We start from the raw sequence: 27,012 nt of genomic DNA on the forward strand, positions 1-27,012 counted from the left end.
CTACCGGTGCACATGGTCCGTGCTTCCAGTTTTTGGTAGAGTCCGAGTTGCACATTTGCTTTTGTTGCTTGTGGGTATGTTTTTTGTTGCTTTGTGTTCTTTATTGTGTGTGTCCGTTTTCCATGTCTGGTCCCTGAATTACATTCTTTTGCTTACCGCTATGTCCTTGGTTCCCTTGATTACTCTTTCACCTAGATATTTTTGTCATTGCTCTTTTCCATATAAATTATCTTTGTATCTATTTATAAACTATATCGTTGTATGCAATGTTGATGTTTCTGTGCTTATCTTAGCCTTTTAAACTCATTCCGTCTTGTTTTTGTTTTTCGTTTTTTTTTTGTTTATGGTTAATGTTTTATTCCTTTAAATCATTGAATACAAAGAAATAATGGTTTAATGAAAAAACTCGAAATTTTTCTTTTAAGAATAAAACACTATAAGGAGGTGATACTTTTAGACAGTTGTTTTGTCAACAAAATAATAGATATTTCTCAAATCTAGAAACAATACACTCTTTGAAAGATTCAAAATAAAATCAACTATTACAACTTGCTATGTACTTTATGAAGTAAGTGTTGCAGATAAGTAAATATTGATGCATCTAAATCTTCAAATGTAATTATCTTAACTGTTAAACATTTCTGCAAAAAATGGCAATTAAAAATCCTAGAGGTGCCGTCTGTATATGAGACTAAATAAAGGCTAAATGTTGACTTGAGTCTATCCCAACAAGTGTACATACATTATATTATGTACCTTTTATCATCAGTACTAGTGTTTTAAGTGCACCATAGTAGATTTGAAAATTTGTTCGATGCAGTTTTAATGCTAAGCGAATAAATATAATCCTTCTTATTAAAGACTATTTTGCGTGATTCTGACACTCATTTCCCAGTGACTCCATAATACCTGAAACGTGGCATTTCTCTGAAATGATTTCTAATGAACTTTCTAATAAACTTAGAACGGCGACTTGCTCATGTCGCATATTGTTCAGAACCTTTTATAATGTTTTAATTTTCCTGATGTCGACAGCGTAGACAATTGGCAGTCATATCGAACATATCCTTCACCATTCATGGATTAACACGATTCTTTGTGTATTGTATGTTGCAGGTCTTAAGCTCTTTTATAGACTTCTCTGTCATTTAAATATTTCCAATCTGTTGAAAATATCATTTGATATCAACAATACAACCAATAAACTCTAGATTTATGTTGAAAAGTTATGAATGTACAACATTTCGAAATAGCATATTGATGTCTCAAGTGGATGGTGCATGAGGAGTTATGGAAATATTAGATCAATGTTGAGAGAAATTTAATGTTAAAGTTAAATTCATGGTAGAAACGTTACTATTTAAACGTATAGCACATGTGATTGCACAGTAAATATTACGCTTTTGTCTTGTTAAGTACGTGTCTTTGTATTCATAGGGCAAAATGTATAAAAGTTTATCAGATTTGAAACGTGTCAAATACACAGAAACAAATAAGTACTGTTACATTCATTATCACTAGAGATGAAATATTGACCACAGTATTGGTGTCTGCCTATATGAAGAAATATTTAAAGTTTTTAAAAGAATGGGGAAAAATCGTTTTACTTGCTTCTAATTTGAATTGCATTGAATTTTAATGAAATGAAGACTCTTTTTACTAGAAAGAGTAATCAAGGGAACCAATGTTATAGCGGTAATCAAAAGAATGTAATCCAGAGACAAAGACCACACATGGAAAACAGACATACACAACAAAAAACATACAGTAACTAAAATCATACATACAAAGTAACAAAAACAAATGAGCAATTCGGACTCCACTAAAACCTGGGAGCATGGACCAAGTGCACCGGTAGATTAAGCATCCTCTGCTTTTCTAGAAACACCCGCCGAGTTGCTCATAAAAAGTCAAGTCCGGGGTAGACAAACGAGGAAAGGAAAACTATGACCCGTTGAATAAATCAGTCTTCATGGTGCAGATGGATACACCATAACGATCCACGAGTTCATGATGACGACCATAGATATTCTGTAGTGATGACTTAAATCTTGTATCAACATAACCCTGTTCCAGAAGCCTATTTGTTAGAGTTCTAGTACGATACAAAAAGTCTGCGTAGTTTCGGCAAGCTCTGGCATAACGTACGAGTTGTGATATAAACACTCCATACGCAGGTGCTGAAGGGATGTTGCCACAAATGAAAGATGTGACACTTATCCCTTCTTTACCTTTGTATTATCTACAAATATAGCACACACAAATTTGTACTACACATCGAAGGTGTGACCTTTTGTGTCAGTTGAAAATCAAATTTACAAATAGTTACATGATAATGTTAGATAAATTGTGTTTTATAAGTTTGATTCACACACTACCTGTTTCTGAAAGAAAATCTCGTATCTACCTTATACTGTCATCTAAATCAAAGTATCGTTTCGATAAAAAAGATATGGGCAAATTAGACAAAGTCCAAAAAACATTTAAAATATAGTTAAATGAATTAATATTTCTGATATTGGACGACAAAACCAAATAAATATAGATCCAAAACAACAATAAAAATATCTTACTGCAAACCGATATGCTTATGGAATATAATAAAGAACCAATACCATTCGGGTAATATCATACCATTAATTTGCTACCTATTGGTATGGTATAATCATTGTTGTAGTGGTCCTGCAATGGGGTATTGACATCATTGTTGTATTATTCCTGTACTGGTATGGTAATATCATTGTTGCATGGATCTTGTACTGGTATTGTATCATCATTGTTGTATTAATCCTGCATTGGCATGGTGATATCTTTGTTGTATTAGTGCTGTATTGGTATAGTGGCATCATTGTTGTATTGGTCCTGAATTGGTATAGCATTATCATTGTAGTATAGGTCCTGTATTAGTATGGTATTATCATTGTTGTATTAATCTTGTATTGGTATGGTATGAATATTGTTTATGTCATGTATTGGTATGGTATTATCATTTGATGTTTTGGTCCTGTATTGGTATGGTATTTTCAATGTTGTATTGGTCATTTATTGGTATGGTCTTATCATTATCATAATGGTCCTGTACTGGTCTGGTATTATCATTGTTGTATTGGTCCTTTATTGGTATTATCATTGTTGTATGAGTCAGAGTAATCAAGAGAACCAAGTTTCTAGCGGAAATCAAAAGAATGCAATTCAGGGACAAATACCAGACATGGAAAACAGACAAAGACAACATACAACAAAAAGTAACTAAAATAAAACAAAGTAGCAAATTAAATGGAAAACCCGGGCTCCACTAAAAACTAGAAGCATGGACCGGGTGTACCGGTAGGGTAAGCGTATGAATCCTGTATTGGTATTATCATTAATGTATTGGTATTGTATTATTGTTGTATGGGTCCTGTATTGGTATGATATTATCATCGTTGTATGGGCCATGTACTGGTTTGGTATGATCACTGTTGGATGGGTCCTGTATTGTAAGGTATCATCATTGTTGTAAGGGTCCTGTATTGGTATGGTATTATCATTCTTATTGGGCCCTGAACAGATTTGGTATGATCACTGTTGGATGGACCCTGTATTGTTATGGTATTATCATTAATGTATGTATTCTGCATTGGTATGATATTATATCATTGTTGTATTAGTCCTGTATTGGCGTGGTACGTATTATTATTGATGTGTGGGTCCTGCATTGGTATGATATAATCATTGTCGTATTGGTCCTGTGTTTGTATGGTATTATCATTGATGTATGAGTCCTGTACTGGTTTGGTGTGATCATTGTTGTATTGGTCCTTTATTGGTTTAGTATTATCAACATAGTATGAAAAAGTAATCCAAGGAACCAAGTTTCTGGCGAAAATCAAAATAAAATCCAGGGACAAAGACCAGACATGGAAAAAACAAACACAACAAAGAACAAAAATTAATGATATAATATCATTGTTGTATTAGTTCTGTATACGTATGGTGATATCATTGTTGTGTTTATCCTGTATTGGTACAGTATTATCATTGTTTTACTTGTCCTGTATTGGTATGGTGATATCATTGTCGTAGTAGTCCTGTATTGGTATGATGATATCATTATTGTGTTGGTCCTGTATTGGTACGGTGTTATTATTGTGGTAGTCCTATATTGGTGAGGTATTATCATTGTACCACTTGATACCAACTGGTACAATACAAGACTTATACAACAATGAAAATACCATACCAATGCAGGACTGATACAACAATGCTTTATAGTGAAAGACACACACATACGACAATAACAACTTAACAAAGAATTATTAAATAAAATTCCAACTATGATCAATCAATAGTTATCTTGACAACTGGTATTAATTCCATTGTTAATTTGTACATTATAAAAAAAACCTAGCATTACTCAAGAACGAATATGAAAATATAATAACCTATACCATTGTTATTGGTTTGATTGTAAATAAAATAATCATGAGTCCAAATTTATTTCTGGATATAAAATGAAACATGCATATAAAGCATTTCAAATAACCCGTAAATCAAACTCCATGTTAAATGGTTTTTATTTCTAACCAATATAGGACCAATACAACAAAAGGTATACCTAACCAATACAGGACCAATACAATAAAGGGAACACTTAACCAAAATAGGACCAATAAAGTAAAGGCAAAATCCCCACACTACATCTACGCAGAATACCCTTAGAAATATTTACACCAAGTTTAATTCTTATTAGTCTGTAAGTTCCAGAGAAGATTTTTGAAAGAAATAACATCAAAAATAGGGAAAAACTTCGAAAAAAAGTAATAACTCCGACATGGGTTCACGAATTAAAACTAAAATTCTACCAGAGATAGATCTCATTATGTTGAACACTTTAATCATTCGTAAGAATTTGTCAAAACTTAAAGGTTAGGGAGATACATTAAAAAAAACTTCTGTCTGACCCTTTTTTTATTTTCAGTAATGGCAGTCATATTTTTTGATGGATCAAAAATCACTACATCAATTCTTTACAGAATATCCTTATAATCATATCAAATCTGATTCCAATTGGTCAAGTAATGTCAGAGGAGAATATTTTTGAAAGAACAAGAATTCTATAAGCTTTATATAATTTCAAGAAATGAACAAATGAAACATGAAACCCATTCTATGTTTCTAAATAACTGATTTTTCTACTTAAATTTTACAATCTTATTTTTATCCAAACTTGTTAAAATATCTTATTTCATTTCTACTTTGATAAAATGACTCCAAAGGTGTAGCCTACTATTACCACAGAAGTTAAAACCCTGAACAGCTGGATCAAGTATGGACACACTATCTAAGCTTGATAAAGACTTTTACCCAAATGTCCTAAGCCCTCCATTCCTAAATAGTTCTATTAACAACCTCCAGAATGAGTCCAACATTTCTTTGGATTGTGGGACTGGATGGTTAAATTTCAAAGAGATCTGTTTATTTATTCAATTTTTCATATAGACAGAAGGCATTTGTTTCTGGTCACTCAATCTAAATTTGTCAAGTCATAACCACCACAATCTAAAACAGCATTTCTTTGATGATATGACACCTTGATGGTGTAATGTCATCTATTCATAGTCATCATATTATCAAGATAAAATGTTTGTTTCTGGTCCCCCCTTTTTTGCCCATCACTACTTACAGCACAAGTCCAATCAATCCCAGTATAATCTAAGTGGATTAACTTTATTTATTTTTTCTGGTCTTAAAAACATTTGAATGCTATATATAATTTCTTTGCTTTAATGAAGACATACAACAAACAACTGCACAGCTTATGAAGTTATGGAAACATTTGACTTAATCTATTAAGTTCCTGAGATATTTCTTTAACCCTTTCCATAATTTTGTCTCTATCATCATCAAACAAACGCTTGCCAAGTTTTTGTATGAATTTATCTGGATGCCATCGTATCTGTTCTTCTCGTAAACATTTCTTGTAGGCTTCTTTATCACTCAAAACACAAGAAAACATAACTGTTTTCACTTCAGATACATTAGTCAAAAAAGGCCATGGCACATCTTTAAATTTGATAAGGTCTTTCCCATTTAGCAATACAATCATACTATCATTATAATTTTTGCTTTTGACTTCAGCTGTACATTCTCTTTCCTTCTTCATATTTTCATCATATTTTTGTGTCATTTTCCTTCTTATTTCTTCCAAACTTTCTTTTGTATCAGCTGCTTTCTGAGAATTGGATGATGTTGTCTTTCTGTGCTTAGATTTAGTATATCTGTGTTTCATCTGGTATTCTCCGTTGAGCCTGTCTGCCCATTCGTCATATGTTTCAGCATTATCATAGGAATGACCATCTGCAATACAAAAATCTCTAGTTTGTTTACAAAATTAAGAGCAACATGTATAAAAGGAAGACACCATCTACAAGGCTTGAAAGGTTCAATAAAATGCCATACAGGGGCAGTTTGATATGATTATAGATGTTGAACCCAGAAAAGTTGGGACACGTAATTTAGTATGGATGCAACATGAAACATCATAACTTCTTACAGATGGTAGACTGTGACCTTTACATTGATGAACTGGAATAGCCCAAGGTAAACATCAGTTTTGCTAAATAAGTTCATCTAATGGAGCTTAAATTATGTGGTCATTTAAATAGACAGTTATACTGCCGTAAAAGAATTTTCCCTTTTAACAGAAAATTTTACCTGTTTAAAGTTTCAGTAGGTAACCACTGGAGTGTGGTAGAATAAAAAAAGAACTCATATACTGGTGAAAACAGTGTTCAAATAAAAATAATCTGTTTTCCCATTTGTTGCAGAAGATCATATTACATGTAATCATATTTTTTATAAAAGCAGACAAGTTGTGACACACTCTGGGTAATGTGGCCACTTGAGATTTTTATTTTTATGCAATAAGAGAAATGCTTGATGTATTTTTTTTTTCACATTAGCTGATGCACATTTCCGAAGTCTTTCTGTTTTTGTTATTGTAATTTCAGTAAATTTGATAAGCAATTAGTCCAAGTCTTGTTTTAGTATGAACATGTCCACTGGTAAAACAGATTAAACAAAAATGATACAGCTTTAATCATTCACCATTAAGTCAATATTATTGCAATTTCATCACAAAGTTATAAGGATCTAAAGCTTTTCCCATTGAAGTAAAAAACCATTAAGTCTTTTTCCTGTATATAAAGATCTATTTTTCATATGGTAAAAATCCAATACCCTGTAGGAATCAAAGTGCTGGTAACACTCATGGTTTTGATTCTTGTACATGTGAAAATTGTAGCATGAAAAAAACAAGATTATATGATGTAAAATAAAATTGGGACCATACATTGCATTTAAAATATTATAAAGAATTATCCTTTTTTTAATATATATAACCAGAAAGTCAATCATAACTACTGATCCAACTTCACACACATTTACAAATTTTTGTTCCATTTCCCCTTTTTCCCCAATTTTAAATCTATCCAAAAGTTAATGTGCATTTACATTCAAAAGCTACATTAACAGAGTATTTATCTGTCATAACAATTATACTTAAATAAAACCAATATCAGCTTAAGAAAATAATTTCCTTAACACAAAGTTATCAAAATCTATACATTTTAAACAATTTTAATTTCCCGCAAATTTTACTTGGTTAAAACCGCTGCTCTTCACTACTTGTTTACAAATGGTAAAAAATTGATGATAGGATGGATAATTTGACTAATCCAGACATATCACTGCAAGAAATATACTCTTAATGTTAATTTATTACTAATTATATATATAAATATTTTTCAAGGCCAAAATGGAGTCCCTCAAATCTGGAGTTGATATGAAGACTATATTTTAATTTTCTTTGCATAAATAACAGAATATTATTGACAAATAAATTGCAAGAAACATATTTACTTGTAATAAAAGAGGTATTGAATGCTATAAAAGGCATTACATTTGGACTATATTTTTGTGTAGTGTTCAGAAATAGTAGGGACGTTCTAGTGATAGACCGGTGACATAAGATATTTTGGTCCTGAAAGATCAAAAACCAAAAAAAAGTATCCAACTTTCCGAATTTTAACTGATTGGATAAAAGTGTTATTTAAATGACCACTGAGTTGTGCTGCATATTTACTATAAATTCAATAGATGAACTCATTTAGCAAAATGATTTTTTTCCATTGGGCCATTCCAGTTCAACAGTCAGAAATCATGTTACATCAATATTAATTTAGAAGAACTTCGAAATTTGTATTTTGACATAGGAAGAATGCAATTTTTACTTATTTCTGACCTCTTTTCGTCCTTCATTCCCAAAAAGCAAAGGACCATTACCCACTAGAGTCCATCAAATTCTTTCTTTTGTATTTTACAACCTAATAGGATTGAAACACATTACTCAAAATTCCATACAGCTGCACTTAATGTAAATTTTTTAAAGAATAATCAAGGTTATAGTGGTAATAAAAAAAATGTAATCCAGGGACAAAGACCAGACATGAAAAACAGACATACAGAACAAAGAACATGAAGTAACTAAAATCATATATGCAAAGTAACAAAAGCAAATGAGCAACTCGGACCCACTAAAAACTGGCAGCATGGACCAGGTGCACCGGTAAGGTAAGCGTCTTCTGCATTTCTAGAATCATCCGCCAAGTTGCTCATAAAAAGTCAAGTCCGGGGTAGACAAAAAAGGAAAGGAAAACTATGACATGTTGAATAAATCAGTTTTCATGGCGCAGATGGATACACCATAACAATCCACAAGTTCATGATGACGAGCATAAATCTTCTGTAGTAATGACTTTAATATTGTAGCAACACAACCCTGTTCCAATCAAGATTACACACTTAAATATAATTTTTTTCTAATAAAATGGGAGCGTGAACGTCTCCTTCACCCTTTCTGAATCTACCAGTGCTTAGTTTAAAAGACAGTAAAGGGGATTGAATGAATGTTGTGAATAAAAACATACAAATCAAGTGCCCAACGTCAACTCTTTTCAAATTCAAAAGGTCCAACAAGTTACTAAAATTAAAAGGCTTTATTTCACAATTCACATAACGCTCAAGGCAATTGTCATGTTTTTATACATTGTACAATTGAATACAAAGTTGCACTACTTATAAAAAGCTTCATAGTTCTGTTAGTTTGCAGTCATATTTCACCTACATTTGTATCAATAATCCTTCACCTAAACATTGGACATTTATCTGTTTAGAAGGTACATGTATTTGTATTGAAACAAGCACTACAGTAGTTGTAAACAATTCTAGGGGGTGGTGTGACATATTTGACCAGATATACAAACACTGGGTGTTAATTGGTTTCACAAATAGTCATACTAGAAAAAACTAAGTTAAATGACACTTATAACTTAATTTTATGGTGATGATTATTATTTTTAAGAGACGCAAGGTGGGGGGGCTAAAACTCTCTTAGCTCCCCCAGTAAGTCCGCCACTTTGAAGGAAAGTAGTGGAATTATATGTATATTCATTCACAATACCAAGTTGCTGCAGTGATGTTACATGTCATCAAAAGATTCCCTGAAGGAACCACAAAGGAGATATGTATCTATTAAAAATTACCATCAAAATATCTGCCTATAAAATCATGAGTGTCATTATTAAGTTCATCTGCCAATTTTTCTCTCCAAATAAGGTCTTCTTCATCATCATTATCATATTCATGATGCTGAAGAAAAAAAAACATGTCAAATGTTAATAAGATTAAAATATTTTGCAGAGCACAGCTAGACATGCCCACTGAAGTCAAATCCTTAGCACATGGACAAACATGGACAAACATGGACACCATACTAAAGAAAGGTCAAGCTCAAATATTGATGGTGATATAATTCATGCCTGCTTACCTTTGAAACAGTTCACTGTCTCAAATAGGAAATATTTATGTAAAAGCATTATTTTTTTTTTATGTAAAAATTCATTTTTTTAGTATTTTCTATAGAAAATATAGTAATATTAACTAAAAACCTCCCACAAATTTTAAATTTTAAAGTGGGAGATTCTTAATTAAGTTGCAAAAATGAAGTTTAAGGACTTATTGTTTTTGCCCGGTTTCTTATCATTATCATTATTTTTATTATTATTATTGTTAAGTCACCAAAACTTCTCTTCAGAATGTACAGATGTCCACACAATTACTCAGGAGACCGTTTATTCCATTCCTACCAAACTTTGCTACAAAATCAAGCATGCTCAAGTGGGGGGGTGAAAACAACTTCCAGAATTTCAAAATTGCAGCCGATTTCAAAATGGCTGCCAAAACAAAACCTGGAAAATGGGAAATAAATTCAATTAGTGGAACTCATTAATTGTATGAAAATAACTCAAAAAGCTCTACTTGACTTATTGACATTATAGGCTTAAAAAAAATTAGAAAGCCAGATTTAATTCAAAATGGCCACCAAAATCGGCAAAATTTCAACATTGTTTCATTTCGATGAAAACTGATATCTAGGGGTAAACATGACATGCTGAATTAAATGGCAGATTAAGTCAGAAAGCTGCCATTTTTTTTTAAATATGGCAGCAAAACTGCCAAAATGTCAACATTGTTGGATTTCAATGAATATTGATTTCTTAGATAAACATTGCATTATAAATTCAATGGCAGCTTCAGATTTTGACTGAACCCAATTATATGCTGGTTTTTGTGTTTTGCTTGCAGACACAGTATTACTTGTTCTTATTATTTTAATACTTCTTATGCACATAAAGATGTCCAAGTTGGAGACCGTTTCTTTGTTTAATACCAAACTTGGCTAAAAATAAAAGTTAACAGACAGCAACCTTGGATTATCTCTCTTGGCTTGTATGATGTGAGACAACGATGTACTCTGTTCATTATAATTTTAAAAAGTGTAATGAATCATCAAGAAAGCTCCCATTCAGGAGCCTGAGATGAATGTCTTTAAATATATCTGATAGTAATTTACCATGTAGATTGTGTACACAAATGTATAAGACCCAACTGTTCATGTTGGATTGAAAATCATGGGGACAAAAGTTATTGTTTAATCAGATCATCGTTTTCAAGAAAATCTATCAGTCTACTACTTCTGCACTGAAGTCACTGCATATAAGATGCTCATTTGCTTTTAATACTTTGTATGTATGATTTTAGTTACTTTATGTTCTTTGTTGTGTGTGTCCGGTTAAAGTATATGATATAACACTCAATCAAATGTGCTACAGATTTTAACATGAAATATTCAGTATATATACATGTAAATGCCTACTGGAGAAAATGTTGTTATATACAAGCTGCTATTTTGTATTATCACATATATTGATGTTTTTTATATGACTGATATGCATGAAATAAGTGATGTTTGGTTTGTTTTTGAAATGAATTAAATTAAATCAAATCACAGACCTGTTTAATTATAGGTCTATTTAATATAGAGGGAAATTAACAGTGTTATCCGATAATATGAGCAATGGAAAAGATTGTCTGTTACCAAGGCCCAATTCTGTATTTTATTAGATTTCATTTGTTAGTTAAAAGATGTTTCTTATTGTTTTGTTCTATTTCACATTATATGGATGTGGAAACCCTGTCTTTGAATATACTATTAGGCCTATAGCTAAGTAACCTATTAGATGGTGTGAGTTTTAAAGTATTTTTTTCTGCACATTTTAAATAAAAAATAAAATCCTATATGTCTATATGTACCCATGATATATTAAACTATCAAGTACTGTAGTAATATAAGTCAATGCTCACATGTACATGTAAATTTGTAAATAAATTTCCTTTAAAATTTCATTTGTGTATTTTAGAGCACCCCAATCAAACTTATCGTTTTACTTACTGAAATTACTTACTAGTCCTCTAGGAAATAAGTCTGTTCATGCACAGGGACTAAATATTACAGAGACTAGTCACTCTTAAGAAGGTCTATATAATGTGAAAAAATAACTGTCCCTCACTGGTCTTTATAGTGAAGTAAATTTAAAGCCTATGTTTATATTTGATTATAAATGCAAATTTGGGAAAGAGAAATTATTCAAGATTTTAGTTATATAAATCATAAAATTAAAAAATTGATTATGATAAAATTACTGAGGAAGGTATTCTCAAAACACTAAAATATAATAAAATATGGAAGTGGGTCTCACTTATTAGTGACATGAAGCAACATAAAGCATCAAGAAGTTTAGAAAAAGCAACAAGAAGCAGTGAAATAGCATCAAGTTTGTTTTTTTTTAAATAAAAATGAATGTCAAGATATTTTAATAAAGTGACAAGCAAAAATTAAAGTTTGAGATTTTGAGAAGTGAGTATATTTTGAAAAAATAGAAATGTAATTTTTTTTCTTCCAAATGTTATAATGAAAAGATAACATATTGAATAAAAAACAGCATTCCAATGTTACCCACATAAAAAAATTTATTCACTGAAATTTTCTAAGTCCATATGCTGCAACTTCTGTAAAAATCATTCAACCATAGGTTTCACTAACCACTTCTAAAATTTCCATTTCTTTACATGTTAAAAAAGTAATTTTCAAAGTTTCACTGAGAATTCCCAGGACAAATGACATCTTTTAAAGTTGCATACCATAAGGCTTTCAAAATCATTATGCTAATGGTACGATGATTGTAGAAATTCTTCACAAAATTTGAATTTTCCCACCAACTTTACAAGGTTAAAATCACTCCTCTTCACTTCCTGTTTAATAATCATAATATACTATCGATAGGGTGAAGATATTGACTGATAAGTGTGTTAAAAGGAACATGCTTAACACATTTAATGTTTCTTCACACATTACTGCAATAACTGAATTCCCTAAATGAGTTTCATTACTAAATACAAAAATACCAGTTTTATATATTGTAAATTTCAATATGTTGGACACATGTTTCAAGGAGTAACCTCTCATCAGCAGCATTAAAATCAAATATGTAGGAAGATCATAATCAAAATGTTAGTTGTATACCAGAAGTATAACCAAAACTATCGAAAGAGGAAGCCATATCCATCACCGAGATGTTAAAACATCTTTTAAGGCCCCAAATGAGTCCCTAAAATGTTAAGTTGATTTGAAGACTAGATCCTAGTTCTATCTGGCAGAAATAACTGTATATCATTGAGCTGAATAACTGCCAGAAACATATTTACTGGTTATAAAAGAGGTATTGAATGATATAAAAGGAATTTGATTTGGACTATATTTTCCTGTAGAGTTAAAAAATAGTAGGGAAATTCAAAACATGGACTGGTGACATAATGTATTTTTATCCTGAAGGATCAAAAACCTAAAAATGCATAATCAAACAAACATAAAATAGGGTATCAATGTAACATTAACCTCCATAATAGTGCAAAAGAAGGCGGTAGCAAAATGTTCAAAATGACCTTACTTGAAAACTACATTTTGGATTTTTTTGAAAATTGAACTTAACCTGTATTCCATGGTACACAATATGCAAAGTTTCAGAAAAATTTATTGATCCATTATCAAGTCATCATTTGGAAACTGTTGGAGGATAGACAGACTTTCAGAGGGTTTGATGTAATACCTTGCCACTTGTGGTGTTGGAGTATAATACCTTGCCACTTGTGGTGATGGAGTATAATAAAAAAAAACTGAAGGTAGCTACTTCAATAGCAAAAGAAATTCATGATAAGTGTTTTTAAGCTTTTCTGCAATTACAGGGAATCCCTCCTGATCACTTGTGCCAAAAATGCTTGAAGATTTAACTCGTGTGTGGATAAAAGTTATATTACTTAACATAAAACAGAGTGTATAGTAGCAAAACAAACCTCATTATTCCCATCTTGTTGAAGCTGTACAAGTCTATCAAGTAAATGTCTACATGTAAAACCTAAGTTGTTTGATATCTCTAATAAACCTGGCTTCTTTTCTAACAGTGGTAAAATGATCGAGGTATATACTGAAAAAAAAAACATACAACACCGCTATAAAAAAAAATGACACTTAACTTTAATTAAAACGAAATAGATTTGGTTAATTTGTAATTATACATAAAAGTAAAAATAATTTGTTAACTGCTGCTCAATGAATGTAATATCTAATATATACTGAGCACATTGTAGAATAACCATAAACCAACTAATTTTTGTAAACGATTTATTTTCACTTGTTTTGCAAAAAGGAAAAAAAATGTGAATGATATATTTCAATATTTCAATATTTTTATTTGTTATAACACATTAAGAGTAAATGCTCATAACTCAAATAATAGAAACAAAGTATGTAAATTCAGACAACAATGCAGAAAAAGGAAAGATATATGATCTACATCTAGTTTAATTAACATAGGAACTTGCGGCGGTGGTGACTCAATTGTGCCCCCCCCCCCCCCCAACCGACCTACCAAAAAAAAAAGTTGTAAGATTATGCGAGAGGTGACAAAATAAAGTGCAAACAGACATCAAAGAAAGAGTGGTTTAAAATAATTACAGTATAATCTGGGGTTTAATTTTATTATTTTGAAAACCAAGTGTCTTAACATCTCATTATCTCAACAATTTATAGTTAGTGGTCTTGACGTTTATTGATATATTCAATGAAAGCCTTGAGGACTATTATTGCTGCTATTCAAAACAAATCGTATTTTGTTTTCTGTTAATGAGTAAATAAATTTTTCATTATTACTTTTAAGCTTAGTAATTAATTCTTTTCTATATGAATTGTAGGCTGGACAATGAATAAAGAAGTGCAATTCATCATCTATTTGCCCAGTGGTACATTTAGTGCAAATTCTGTTATTTTGAGGGATATTTTTATAGTGACCTTTCTCTATTGTTAGAGAGTGGGCACTTATTCTATATTTACAAATTGTTGACCTATCAGACTTGTATCTACAGACATCAACATAGAAAGGCCTTTGGTTTTGTCTATAGATAGTTCTATAGAAAGATAATTTATCGCTTTCAACTATGCTGCTATTTTGGTATTGTAAGGTTTGATCATGTAATTGAGTCACCACCGCCGCAAGTTCCTATGTTAATTAAACTAGATGTAGATCTTTGTCTGATATTAGATAAGACATTTTTGATATTGCTATCATTATCAATTAAGTAGCCAAAACCAAGTTTCTTTATCCATAATTTAACTTTTGTTATCCATTTATTTGAATCAGGGATATTTGTATATATTTTTTTTACCAATGTATTTGCTGAATTGGAGTTATGTTCCAAAAATTTTATTGCTAGTAGTTTCACTTTCTCTTGTAAAGGGTGTCTATTAAGCTCAGTTAAGCATGCAACATTTGTTGCTTTACTATGTATTCCAAAAATTTCTTTAATAAATTTGATATGTAAGTGTTCAAATGGTTCAGTATGATTAAGATTGCAATATGCACCCCACACTTTACATCCATATAATGTAATTGGACTTACAAGTGAGTCAAATAGATTTTCCAATAGACAACTAGCATTATTAAGTCCCATGGTTTTCTTAATTTTGAACCAGGCTTTGTGGCCCTTTTCCATAAATAGTTTTGGACACATTTATATTTCAGTTGTATTTAAAAGTTATTCCAAGATAGCAGTATGTTTTTACAGTTTCAATATAGGTATTATTGATTTTTAAACTGTTTGGGTAGAGAATTTATTTTTACAAAGTTTATAAAATAAACATTCTCGCCATACTGTGTCAAAAACCTTCCTTAGATCTATAAATGCTGCAAAGACTTTCTTTTTCTTTGTTTTATATGCATCGATTACTGACTTGATTGTAAACATGTGGTCAGCAGTTCTGCTCTTTTCTTTAAATCCAATATGATTTTCTCAATTGAGATTATTATTATTTATGAATTTCATGATTCTAGTTAATATAATTTTATTAAAAATTTTCCTAGGTTGGAAGTTCATGAAATTCCTCTGTAGTTTGATGAGTTGATTTTATCTCCTTTTTTGTGTATCAAAGAAATGTAGCTTATGTTCCATTGTTTTGGAAAAAAAAACCTCTTTGAATATTATATTGAAAAGTTTTAGAAGTGGTTCTGTAAGTTAGTGTACACCATATTTAAGCATTTCATTAGTGGTTAAGTCACTTGAAGTAGATTTCCCATTTTTAAGGGCTTTGACGGCTTTCATGATTTAATCTTTTGATATAGGGTCATCATATGGACTTTTCTTTTGAATATTTGGATTATTTATATCATTAATATAATTTTCTAATTGCTCTTTCACAGAATTGAGAAAATTATTATTTGGGGTACGTTCAGAATGTTTGTTGATATTTCGAAAAAAGGAGTAAAATCTTCCTTATTGATAATATCGTCACTGCTTTCAGTACAGAAGTTTTAAGTCTTTATTAAGAAGGCATGGTTTAGAAACATAAGTCACAAAAGCCCCATTTGCACTTTACCGGACAGCCAGAACAGAAGCTAAATGGATAGCTTTTTTCCAATCCATTATGTTTATTAAGATATCTGTTCTTATCCGTTAGATGTCTGTCTATATGTTATTCATGTTCATTCAGTGTCCATTTTATCCGTTGACTTCTGTACTATCCAGTGAAAAATTTTGAGCATGTTTAAAACTTTGAAAAGACGTTCAGCGGATGAAGTGTCTGGTAGGTGTTTGTTTTTTACTGTACTCGTCCTTACCATTTCAGTTCTGTATCTGAGACTTATTCGTTACACATCCAAAGGAGGTTCAGTAGACCAAATCACCAACAAACTTCTACCGGACATATAGAAGTTGATGAATGAATGTGAAACAGACATGAACGGAAGGATAACAGATAAAACAGATTTAAAACAGATAAATGCCAATCACGCAAGAAATGCAAATTATTTTTGGACTATATGACCATCTCGTAACCAAATTTAGACCAGAAGATCAGCAGTCCTTTGTAAACTTTTTCAAATGCTTCCAGAGATGTTTGATGAGATATTGCACTGGGTCAGCCCTCGCAAAGCAAAGCAGAACACATTTTTACAGAAACCTGGTAGAACCAGGACTAAAGTTAGCAATTACAGTTAAACACCTTACTTCTAGAGCAAAATATTGTAGTATGCAGATTTCAGCACAACACCAGATCCCTTTTCACGCCAGAGGTACATAATATTAACAGATGTAAAATATCAACCTCAACTTTAAAAGATTAAATTACTATGCTGCTTCAACCTTTTTCAAACCAAAATAGCCCTATATTTGCATATATCATGCAAAAAAAATGTATCACAAAAATAACATCAACTAAATCCTGTTAGGCATTTGTTATGTGTCTATTTTATTTGGTCAGTACACTAACTGACTCATAACAGATAAAAATTTGGTGTACAGAATACTTTCTTTTCATCTGTTCAGCGTCCATTCAAGCTATTCAGTAAGGAGTAACCACAGCTACAGAAAATTTCTCGTGAAAAAAAAATGTGATATCATCAACTGGGATAAGTATCCATGAAAATAAGTTGGTTTACAATAAATTTCAAATGTGTGAAAGTTGAGCACGGAAACACTGCTAAAACAATCCAAAACCTAAATTCATAATCAAATTTGTGGTAATAAACCCTCCGATCAATCAAACTTAGCTTCTATGATAAAAAAAAAACTTGTGCTAAAATTTCATATAAATGTACAAAAATTTTATGAAATGTATGTTTTGACCCCTTTAACATTTCTAACAGTTGGGTATACAACCCCTACAAATCAGAGCTTACCTCCCTTCAGTAAAATGAAACCTTGTTACAAAATTATATCAAGATCAACTTACTGATATTAAAGCAATTACATAAAAACCAAACTGTGTACAATGACTCAGATGATGACAGTTTTGCAGTCATTCAAAAATATCTAATAACAAATGTATCCCCAATTCACTTTTACACTGAACATGTATCTTGTTCCCTGGGCCAGAAGGTCGTAGAAATTAAAAATTCTGCAGCACACAGTCTGCAATAATTATACCAAACAAAGTAAATTATTATCAACACAAATTATGAAATGTATTAAGTCAAAACTCATTAGCATGCTTGTCACTTTACAAAAGAACACATACAATTTGCGTAATTCACCTAAATAAATTGTTAAATTATCAAAGTCAATATACATTGATGTGACTGGAAAAATTGAAAAAAAAATTCTAAAAATAGATAACAGTGGTTATTTTAAAATTTGTGAAATACCAACCATAACTATTCTACCATATATTACTTTATTGACAAGTATCATAGTATATTTATCCCTTATTACGAAAAAGATGGAGCTTTTGGTGAAAAACTCAATGTCAAACTTATTGTCTAAATACATTGTAATCAATTCCCTTCACTAAAGCATTGATAGAATCAGCAAACAAAATATTTTCTGATTCAGGAAATGAAAGGTTCCTTTGACATAATTTTAGTTGAAATTAACCAGTTTGCAATTAGGACTCATTTGAGAAAAAGAGACTTTCTGGACAAATCTAAAGCACAGTAAGAAAACCTATATTTTTGCCTATAACTCATTCCCCAAAAATAACTTAAATACCAGTGAAAATGGTTCAGAAATAACCTAACAATAGGAAATACAAGAAAATTCTTAAATTGTGCCACTGTAAAGTCCTTATTCACAAAGTCGTCATATTCCTCCCCAAAATCAGTCACAACCTTAAGTTAGTACATGTAATAATGGAAATATGTGATTGAATATCAAAGACATCCAATCAATTTTGAGCTCAAATTATCATCTTAGCCTATTTAAGACCCCTTATGGATCCAGAAATTTTTTTAGAAAGGGCTTTTTGGCTATTATTTGAGTTTTTTTTGCACAAATTTACGGAACTACACCTGAATACCGTAACATTTTCTATTCATACAAAATGCACATTATATCTAGATGAACAACATTTATAAAGTTTAAAAGACTAATCAAAGGAACCAAGGTTATAGCGGTAATCAAAAGAATGTAATCCAGGGACAAAGACCAGACATGGAAAACAGACATTCACAACAAAGAACATAAAGTAACTAAAATCATACATACAAAGTAACAAAAGTAAATGAGCAACTTGGACTCCACTAGTAACACAACTACCTGTACGTGAATTTGAGCTAATGGCACGTCTGAGAGCCAGATGCAATGCAGTGTCTCCATCATTGTCTTGTATTGATACATCAACACCTTTTCTCAACAGATACCTGAAATACAAAAATAATAATGGTACAACATCTTTTCTCAACAGATACCTGGAAAACAAAGATAATAATGGCTAAATGTAAACTAACTGCAAAAAATGTTACATTTGTAAGTGTGTTACATGTATTTTGTAATAAATCTATGTATGTATCGTAACTGAACTACACTAAATAACACCAGCATTAACTATTCATTCTAGGTAATGACAATTGATAAGGTTGAAATAGAAGCACACACTTACAAATGTAACATGATCAAAAGATCAGATTAACAAGGATATTATCCACATACATTTAGTGCAAATCCAATTGGGTTACATTGTATATCTTGCTTTAAAACAAATATAAAGAATACATTGTCCAATCCGTTTTTTTTTCTTTTGAAGCAAATGAAAATTTCATTTTATTTCACTTCATTCTTTCAATTATTTTTTCATCAGTTTTCCCATTTCATTCCACAGTGTAGTAATTGTTTTGTTTCAAGCATACAATATGTACATTTTTGTATGTTACCATTTCTCAATTTAGTAAGTTTTGTTTCATTGCATTTCATTTTGCAATTCAATAAATTTGATTTGGTTTTGTTTGCTTTTCTTTAAATATTTTATGAGATTAACGTTTCTAGTTTACTTTCCATTATTAAAAAAACGCATGAAATATTTTATAACAACATGGAAATGTATTTTCAAATGACCTTTAAATACTGAAACTGCTGTAACAGAAGTATACATGTAGATAATTAGATTTTGTATTTGTGCAAGTTATTCCCAGTATATTAACTTTATGGATGTCACATAGTTGTGTCTGCATTAACAGCCAAAATGGTACCAAGTTAAAGTATTTAAATAAAATCCAGAAGAAAGGACTCTTAAAATCTGTCATTTCAAATACAGTCAAACCTGTATAGGATATGTAAGTCTCGTAGTTTCATTTTCATTATCGTAATTTCCGGCATAGAACATATTGAAAACCGAAGACCGATCTGCATTTTATTTAAACTTCCGGGTAGTTGAAATGCTGTATAACAATGCAAAATCTTCTATTTTATGTCTTTTCTTAATACCTTTATTACGTAGAAATAGATATTTGTCATTTTTTATTGGTATTTTTCACACAAAAGGATGTTTTGCCTTTAAAACTGAACTCAACGCTCTCTAAATGACAAATCTCCATGCTTTTGAATGGTAGGCTAGGACCCATTCTCGTGAAATCACGGGGTCACACGACGAGACTTACATACCCTGTTAAGCTGTCACCTATGGGGAATACTCAAAGTGACCTTTATAGATCATAGGGGATAAAATTGTGATGTAGAAAGACTTTGATGCCAGCATATAATCCCATATTTATTTAGATTGTACATTTTTGTACTATCTGTAATTGTCATATTATTACCGGTACATGTATTTACCTTTTATTTTCAGATGCAGATTCATGTATACTGGGAATAAAAATATTTTTATTTAAAATATCATTCAGATAAAACTATATGACAATAACAAAAATCGTTTATTTGCTCATTACCCATTTTATGTCATTTCCTTTTTTGTTCAAAGTCCACGTTTTTTCAATGTCCTTTATGATTTAAGCTTTTCTTTGGGCAATTTGAGTAATTTGTGTTTTTCCGACACCCAATTTTTTTGCAACGGCACATGCACTTTTCCACTATTTAATTTTCTAATTGTCTCATTTCTTTCGATCAGTTTCAAATTTTCTGTTACTAAAAAATTTTTTCGCAACTCAAACTTTCATTTTTAAACTGAAGATTGGGTTTCTTACGACTTAATCACTGACCAGCGAGTCAATTTCATACCTTAACTACCAAATCTTTAATTTTGTTTTCATGGCAATATTGATTTAATCCCTTCAGCAACCTAATTATCAATATTTACATGTACAAATATAATTAAATCACTGCTATCGGGTCATAAAATAAACCGAATGTATACAAAATGGCCGGTATAAGAATTCAGAGAGACAATATCGCTGTTTGTTGGCCGCGTTAGGAAGGTGACCACTAATTTGAGTTAAAATATATTGAGAAAACAGTTGGGCGGGTTTTAAAATGACTGTCAAGTAAATGTCACCGACAATTTGAGGTGACCGACTGAGCAGGTTTGACTGTACTCGCAGGGTAATTTTTTACATCTTCATTACGCTGTACACCCTTCACATACACCTCAGGAAATATTTTGGGTACTTCAGGTGAATAAAAATCTCCAGATCTATAGATATGAATGTAATTAACTTGCATATTGTTACATGTAATTGATTTATTGTAAGTCCTTACCTTTGCTCTATATGAATGTAGTTCGATTGATGTAATTTTGTATTTACAAAGATTTATAACACATATGCATGTACATGTACTTATGGCCAAGAATAGGTCACCTGATAATACGTTTACAATCACCAATGAAAGAGTTTTCATAATTAACTGTGCCTTACAACTGAGAAAAAATGTCTTACCAGAAAATAGTGTCATTGCCATGTTGACAACAGTAATGCAGAAGCGTTCGGCCTTTCCGCAATTGTACATCCTTGGCATCTACTTCATACTTTATCATGTATGACTTAAATTTGCAGGGTCTGTCTTCTTTTATATACTTCTTCAGTTTCTCCGTTCTGTCTTTAGGCATTCTTACAATGATAAAATCAATTTCAGAATACTGCCTTCAAGAAACTTTTCTGAAACAGTCAAGAGTAACATATACATCAGTAGTCATTACTGAAACTTCTTGGCACTGTATGACAATTCCAGGCAGGATTACAGTATAGCTTGCAGCATAGTCTGAAAAATACCTGGCACACCTCATACCTGGCATCCAATGCCAGGTATTTATTGCTTATTGGCTCCTAATAAACATGACCCCTATCCCCCAGCATCACCTGTATCCAATATACAACAGGAAGTGACTAATTAACTGAACAGGTACATGGACCTACTGCTGGTTTTACCTGTACAGCTAATTATCACACACAGATGGCTCACTCCATTATTTAAAAATTAATATAAAAATAGAAATGTTAAGCAAAAATTGTGTTAGAAGCAAGTTTATTTTTTTGTTATTGTTATATTTGGATACCAAAATTTAACAAAAATCAAGAAAAGAAATCTTAAGCACAGTTTTTTTTATTTTTTTATAAAACAAATTAAAGATTTTTCTTACCAGTTTTATTGCAATAAACAGAACTGTGTAGATTTTAAATATATGATTAAATCTAGTTGAAAACTAGTTGAAATTGCATGAAAAATTCAGACTCTGTCCTGTACTTGTAAGACACACAGCCAGTTTTCTTGTAATTAATATTTGCGTACAGGATGTGGAAAAAGGTCATAAAACACAAAGCCTAGCACTGATTACTCAGAATGAACCTGAGGGCAAATTAAAAACTTTGAACAACAGGCACAACTACTTTATCAATCTATCATTTTTTTTTACTTTATTGTGTACCCACTATTAAATTAACTTTTAATATTGCATTTGTATATATATAAAAAAAATCCTATACTGCTTTTAAAAAAATCGAAATCTTAACTTAGAGAAGAAAAAAGATTTGCTATACTTCAAGTGTTAAAAATTAACATGTACTCATTGTCAATTTTCAGATATACACTTATGTAAGTGTAGTCAAGCACTTTTCAAGTTTGTAAAAAAATTCTTTAAAATCTTCGGCCAATCCTTCAATCAGTTCACCAATTGTTCATTTAAAAAAGCAAAAAATAATATCAGTCAAACCTCTCTGAATTTAAAAACCTAACACTGATGCATTTGCCTTCATTTACTTGTGTTTTTATTTTTGTTTTGTGTTTATTATTTCTTATCAATTTTATTCCAGTCTACTTTTTCAATTTCATTTTGAGTACAAATTTGAAACCCAAACTGTGATATTGGTAACTTTTTAATTCACTTTACACCTTTGAAATCGAATAAATAAAAGCATTTTTCTGAATTGGAAGAATAGTAAAATAAGAACTTTTTGCATTTTATCCAAGGAAAAATCAGTCTTTTGAATGAAAATATAAAGATTTGAGACTAAAAAATTCAACTTTGTTGTTGCTCTTATTATGATTGACCATCTAAATTACCTCAAGTGTTTTGTGTCATAAAATACTAATCATAACTCAATAATTCACTAAATACCTATTTTACTTAGCTACTTGTACCTGTCCAGTGAACAGGTAAAATTTACCCGAGATACAAAAACTTACTTTCAATCAGTTAATGAATTGTATATTAGAGATAACAGAGATAAACTTCTAAGAGTTGTGCCAGGTATGCCAGGTATTGGATGTATACCTGGCATTTATCAGACTATGCTGCGAGCTGTACTGTAGTAAGTGTAACGCATGCAATCACTGAATGTCCTTTATAATATAATATATTAAGTTAAAGGAACATGTAAATAATTAGTTACTTATGCCAATATGGATAACAAGGAGGAGCTAACTACACCTAGTCCGTCTTGTTTTATCTTAAGGGCAACAGGATGATGGTTGTGTAATATTAGAGGACAACACAACATAAAAAAAGCATGGACAAAACATTCCAGCTTTAGGTAGCACAGGTTATGAAAGGGTACCACCAGAGTAAAACATTTAAACTACGGGCCTTAAAGAGCCTGAATCCCTCACCTGGAAAATTTTGATCATTTAAAGACAAAAGGTTAAGAGAGTTTCCTACATTTATAGCATTCCTGCCTTCCAATAAACCACCTGAGCCAAGTAGAGACAGAGATACATTGTACATGTATATTATTATTATGATTTATCATAAGAGCCTAACTTAATGCACAGGTGGTTTTTCCCTTTAAAAATATTATTATAGGGACAACTCTTTGGCTGTACCAGTGTATGTTTTGGGGCCAGATGCAGCCTGCCATGTGGTTTGAGGGTTTTCTCAACATTGATTGGAGACCCATGGGTGGCTTTTACCTGACATTGTACATCCCAGTGGTATTGTTGTGTCTTTGACATATTCACCATAGCATTCTCATTATATACTGGTCAAGGAGTATATTTTTTGTACTTCTCAGCAAGTAATTCTGATTTTCAGTTTCCGTCCTCTAGATCTCCTATCAAACTAGTTCATGAATGCCAAAAATTTAAGAAAAAAAAAAAACAACTAATATTATATAGAATGCTGATATTTTCTCTCAAGAATAAATTATCATACAACGATTTTCATTGAGGAATAAAATTTTGGTCAGATTTGGGAGAATTGCTTCTGTCTGAAAGGATGCAAGTCGTTCCGGCCCCAAACCTGTCCGGCCCAAAGTCGTTCTGGCCCAAGTCGTTCCGGCCCCAGTTTTTTATTGTATATATCTGTATCATTTGGAAACAGGACGATGTTGAATGACCATGACCACCAATACTGAAAGAACTGAGTACAACAACAAAAAAGTCGTTCCGGCCCCAGTTTTTTTATTGATATGTATCATTTGGAAACAAAGACGATGTTGAACGATCATGAAAGAACTGCATACAACAACAGAAAAGTCGTTCCGGCCCCAGTTTTTTTATTGATACGTATCATTTGGAAACAAGACGATGTTAAATGATCATGAAAGAACTGAATACAACAACAGAAAAGTCGTTCCGGCCCCAGTTTTTTTGTTATTAATTAGTATCATTTGGAAACAAGACGATGTTGAATTATCATGAGAAAACTGAATACAACAACAGAAAAACTTACACCAAGGAAAACTTAAAGCCTTTGAATATGAACCCATACTTCCACATAAATTTCAATATATTTTACCAGCATTGGAAACTCCATGATTAATAAACATGGCAAGATTTTTCATATTTATTGTAATAGTTTAACAATACAGATAACAATTCAGCATGATATCACAATGTAATATATATGCACTATACAAAACATAGCACTGGTACTAAAGCAAGTTTTTTTTCTGATATCTATTATAGTAATTTAATACGGAACCAATCAAGCATGATCTATTACAATTCACATAGTTATCACAAAATGTCACAATTGTCATTAAATGACTATAACACATGTTCACATTTTCATTAAATAATTTATTAATTTATTCATCATTTCATTTGATGCATCTTCATTTATAAATAAAAAAAATAACCAAATGTCTGTAGATCTATGATGGACAATGACGGATATGATTGATGTGTAATTTTAAGTAATAAGTATCAACGATGTTGTGTATTGTAAGTTATATAAATTAAACATACCCTCAACGTCATTGTTGGTTCTTACTGTCTGCCTGAAGATTGACCACTGATGAATTTATCTAAATTCATTGACTAATTGGTAAAATTAAATATTTTTATTTTGGGGACGGAACGACTTTTAAAATGAGGCCGGATCGACTTGGGGCCGGAACGACCGAGACCGGAACGACTGGAAAACGTCTGAAAAACGACAAGATCTAATCTCTGAACAGTATTCCATACAAATTGCCATTACAAGATATTTTATAGAAACAATTTTAGAGCCAAATCTTACACAAGTAACAGGGTGACAATTACCTTCTATTAACACAGCAAATTCATTATTCGACAGGGATATCATAGGAAGAGGGGAAGGTTATAGTAAAACCGTAAGAAAATGGCGATAGTTTCCGTTCGGAATACACTCGGAGTTAAAATGAAATTCAAAGTGTTGTGGCACTAAGTCAATGAAGACCTCAAATATGTCAAAAATATACATGTAACCCAAAATTTTAAGCAAAATAAACCAATCAACTGATCATTTTAAAGAATAACCAGTTGTTTTCAAATAATATTTCTATACTGCTTATTTATTTGTGTATTTTTGGATCTTCTTTGTATTCTATCGCCTCTGGTATTCCTGGCTGTGCACTTTTACAATGTATGTGCTTAAATTTCTCAACATTTTACACTTTATGCGAGTTCACTGCCTATCAAAGTTAGATGAATTCAAAACAAAACTATTTGAACAAAACACCCTGATTAACGATGATATACTGAACCCTAACTTTATAACAGGATGAGTGGATCCACACTTTGAATTTTTGGGTTGGAAATGCATCATGCATGAAGAATAAATAAATCCCGCGGACTGGAGGCGGTTGAACAAGGGCATTATTTTAAGGTAGAAATAAGTAAAAAGTTTTCCTTGATTTGTGCCTAATTCTCCAATTTTTCATTGACAGGGAATTTTTTTTAATACAAATGAAGATTAAATTAACACAAATATGTCAATATTGCTATTTTTAAAACATAATTTACTAAAACATGCATGTCCTTGTCATTGACGTCTAGATTAGGTCCTGGATTGAATTTGTCGAAACTGTTCACTTAAACAATTTTACAATGAATAACTACCTTTCTTTAGGATTTTTTAACGAGGATACAAATTCTTGTCGTAAAAACTACTGTGCAGATTAAACTTCTAACAAAAAAAAACGTTGTATTCTTTATTAACTCTCCAATTACTTCATAGATTTGAGCAATAATAAATAATTTTAGTTCCAGGAAATATGATGTCTTTATTACACGCATTTTGAGTATAAATCTATCCTTTTTTATCTCGAAAACAAAAAAAGTTACCAGTGAATCCTAACTCCATGAGCAGGGTTCGACATTAACGGTTGCCCGATTGCCCGGGGCAAGTAAATCGCCGGTCTGGGCAAGTAAAAACGACATCAAAGTTGCCCGACTGGGCAAGTGAAAAAATATGTGCCCAAATTACATTATTTCTGATCATCGCAGCTCTAAAACATCGAAAATTACTTCTGTATAGTTCGGCGTTCTTCCCGACCTTGCTGACCTAGATTATCATTGGATAGTTTTCTGATTTTCCCTTTGCCAAAAATAGATCGTATGATATTAATGTCGACCAATCGGATGCGTCCAATTGTACATCTATTTTCGTTATCCAATTGA

At 31.3% G+C, this 27,012-nt stretch overlaps 1 protein-coding gene across 2 annotated transcripts; it reads right to left on the reverse strand.

The window, feature by feature from the left end:
- Positions 1-5,750: 5,750 nt before the first annotated feature.
- Positions 5,751-25,733, reverse strand: LOC148612425 (NF-kappa-B inhibitor-like protein 1). Of its 2 annotated transcripts, none has more exons than XM_088593839.1 (6): positions 25,633-25,733; positions 21,591-21,809; positions 19,021-19,124; positions 13,792-13,922; positions 9,585-9,690; positions 5,751-6,339 (listed from the first exon to the last, which is right to left on the reverse strand). In XM_088593839.1, exons 2-6 carry the CDS (start codon positions 21,758-21,760, stop codon positions 5,807-5,809), a joined length of 1,044 nt encoding a protein of 347 aa, XP_088449965.1. In that variant the 5' UTR covers positions 21,761-21,809; positions 25,633-25,733; the 3' UTR covers positions 5,751-5,806. The 2 variants fall into 2 exon arrangements, with proteins under 2 accessions (XP_088449965.1, XP_088449966.1); XM_088593840.1 differs by lacking the exon at positions 25,633-25,733 and adding an exon at positions 25,336-25,521.
- Between the last annotated feature and the right edge of the window lie 1,279 nt (positions 25,734-27,012).

This window comes from Perna viridis, chromosome 7 (genome assembly GCF_037379345.1).
Source record: "Perna viridis isolate PV_CMFRI_1.1 ecotype Kerala chromosome 7, ASM3737934v1, whole genome shotgun sequence".
Lineage (NCBI taxonomy): Eukaryota > Metazoa > Mollusca > Bivalvia > Mytilida > Mytilidae > Perna > Perna viridis.

Coding starts and splice junctions, on each gene's coding strand:
- LOC148612425 (XM_088593839.1), bottom strand. CDS start 21,760: ATGCCTAAAGACAGAACGGAGAAACTGAAGAAGTATATAAAAGAAGAC. Junction 13,923..19,020: donor TAGCTCAAATTCACGTACAG/GTAGTTGTGTTA, acceptor TTTTTTTTTCAG/TATATACCTCGATCATTTTA. Junction 6,340..9,584: donor TATAGGCAGATATTTTGATG/GTAATTTTTAAT, acceptor TTTGTATTGCAG/ATGGTCATTCCTATGATAAT.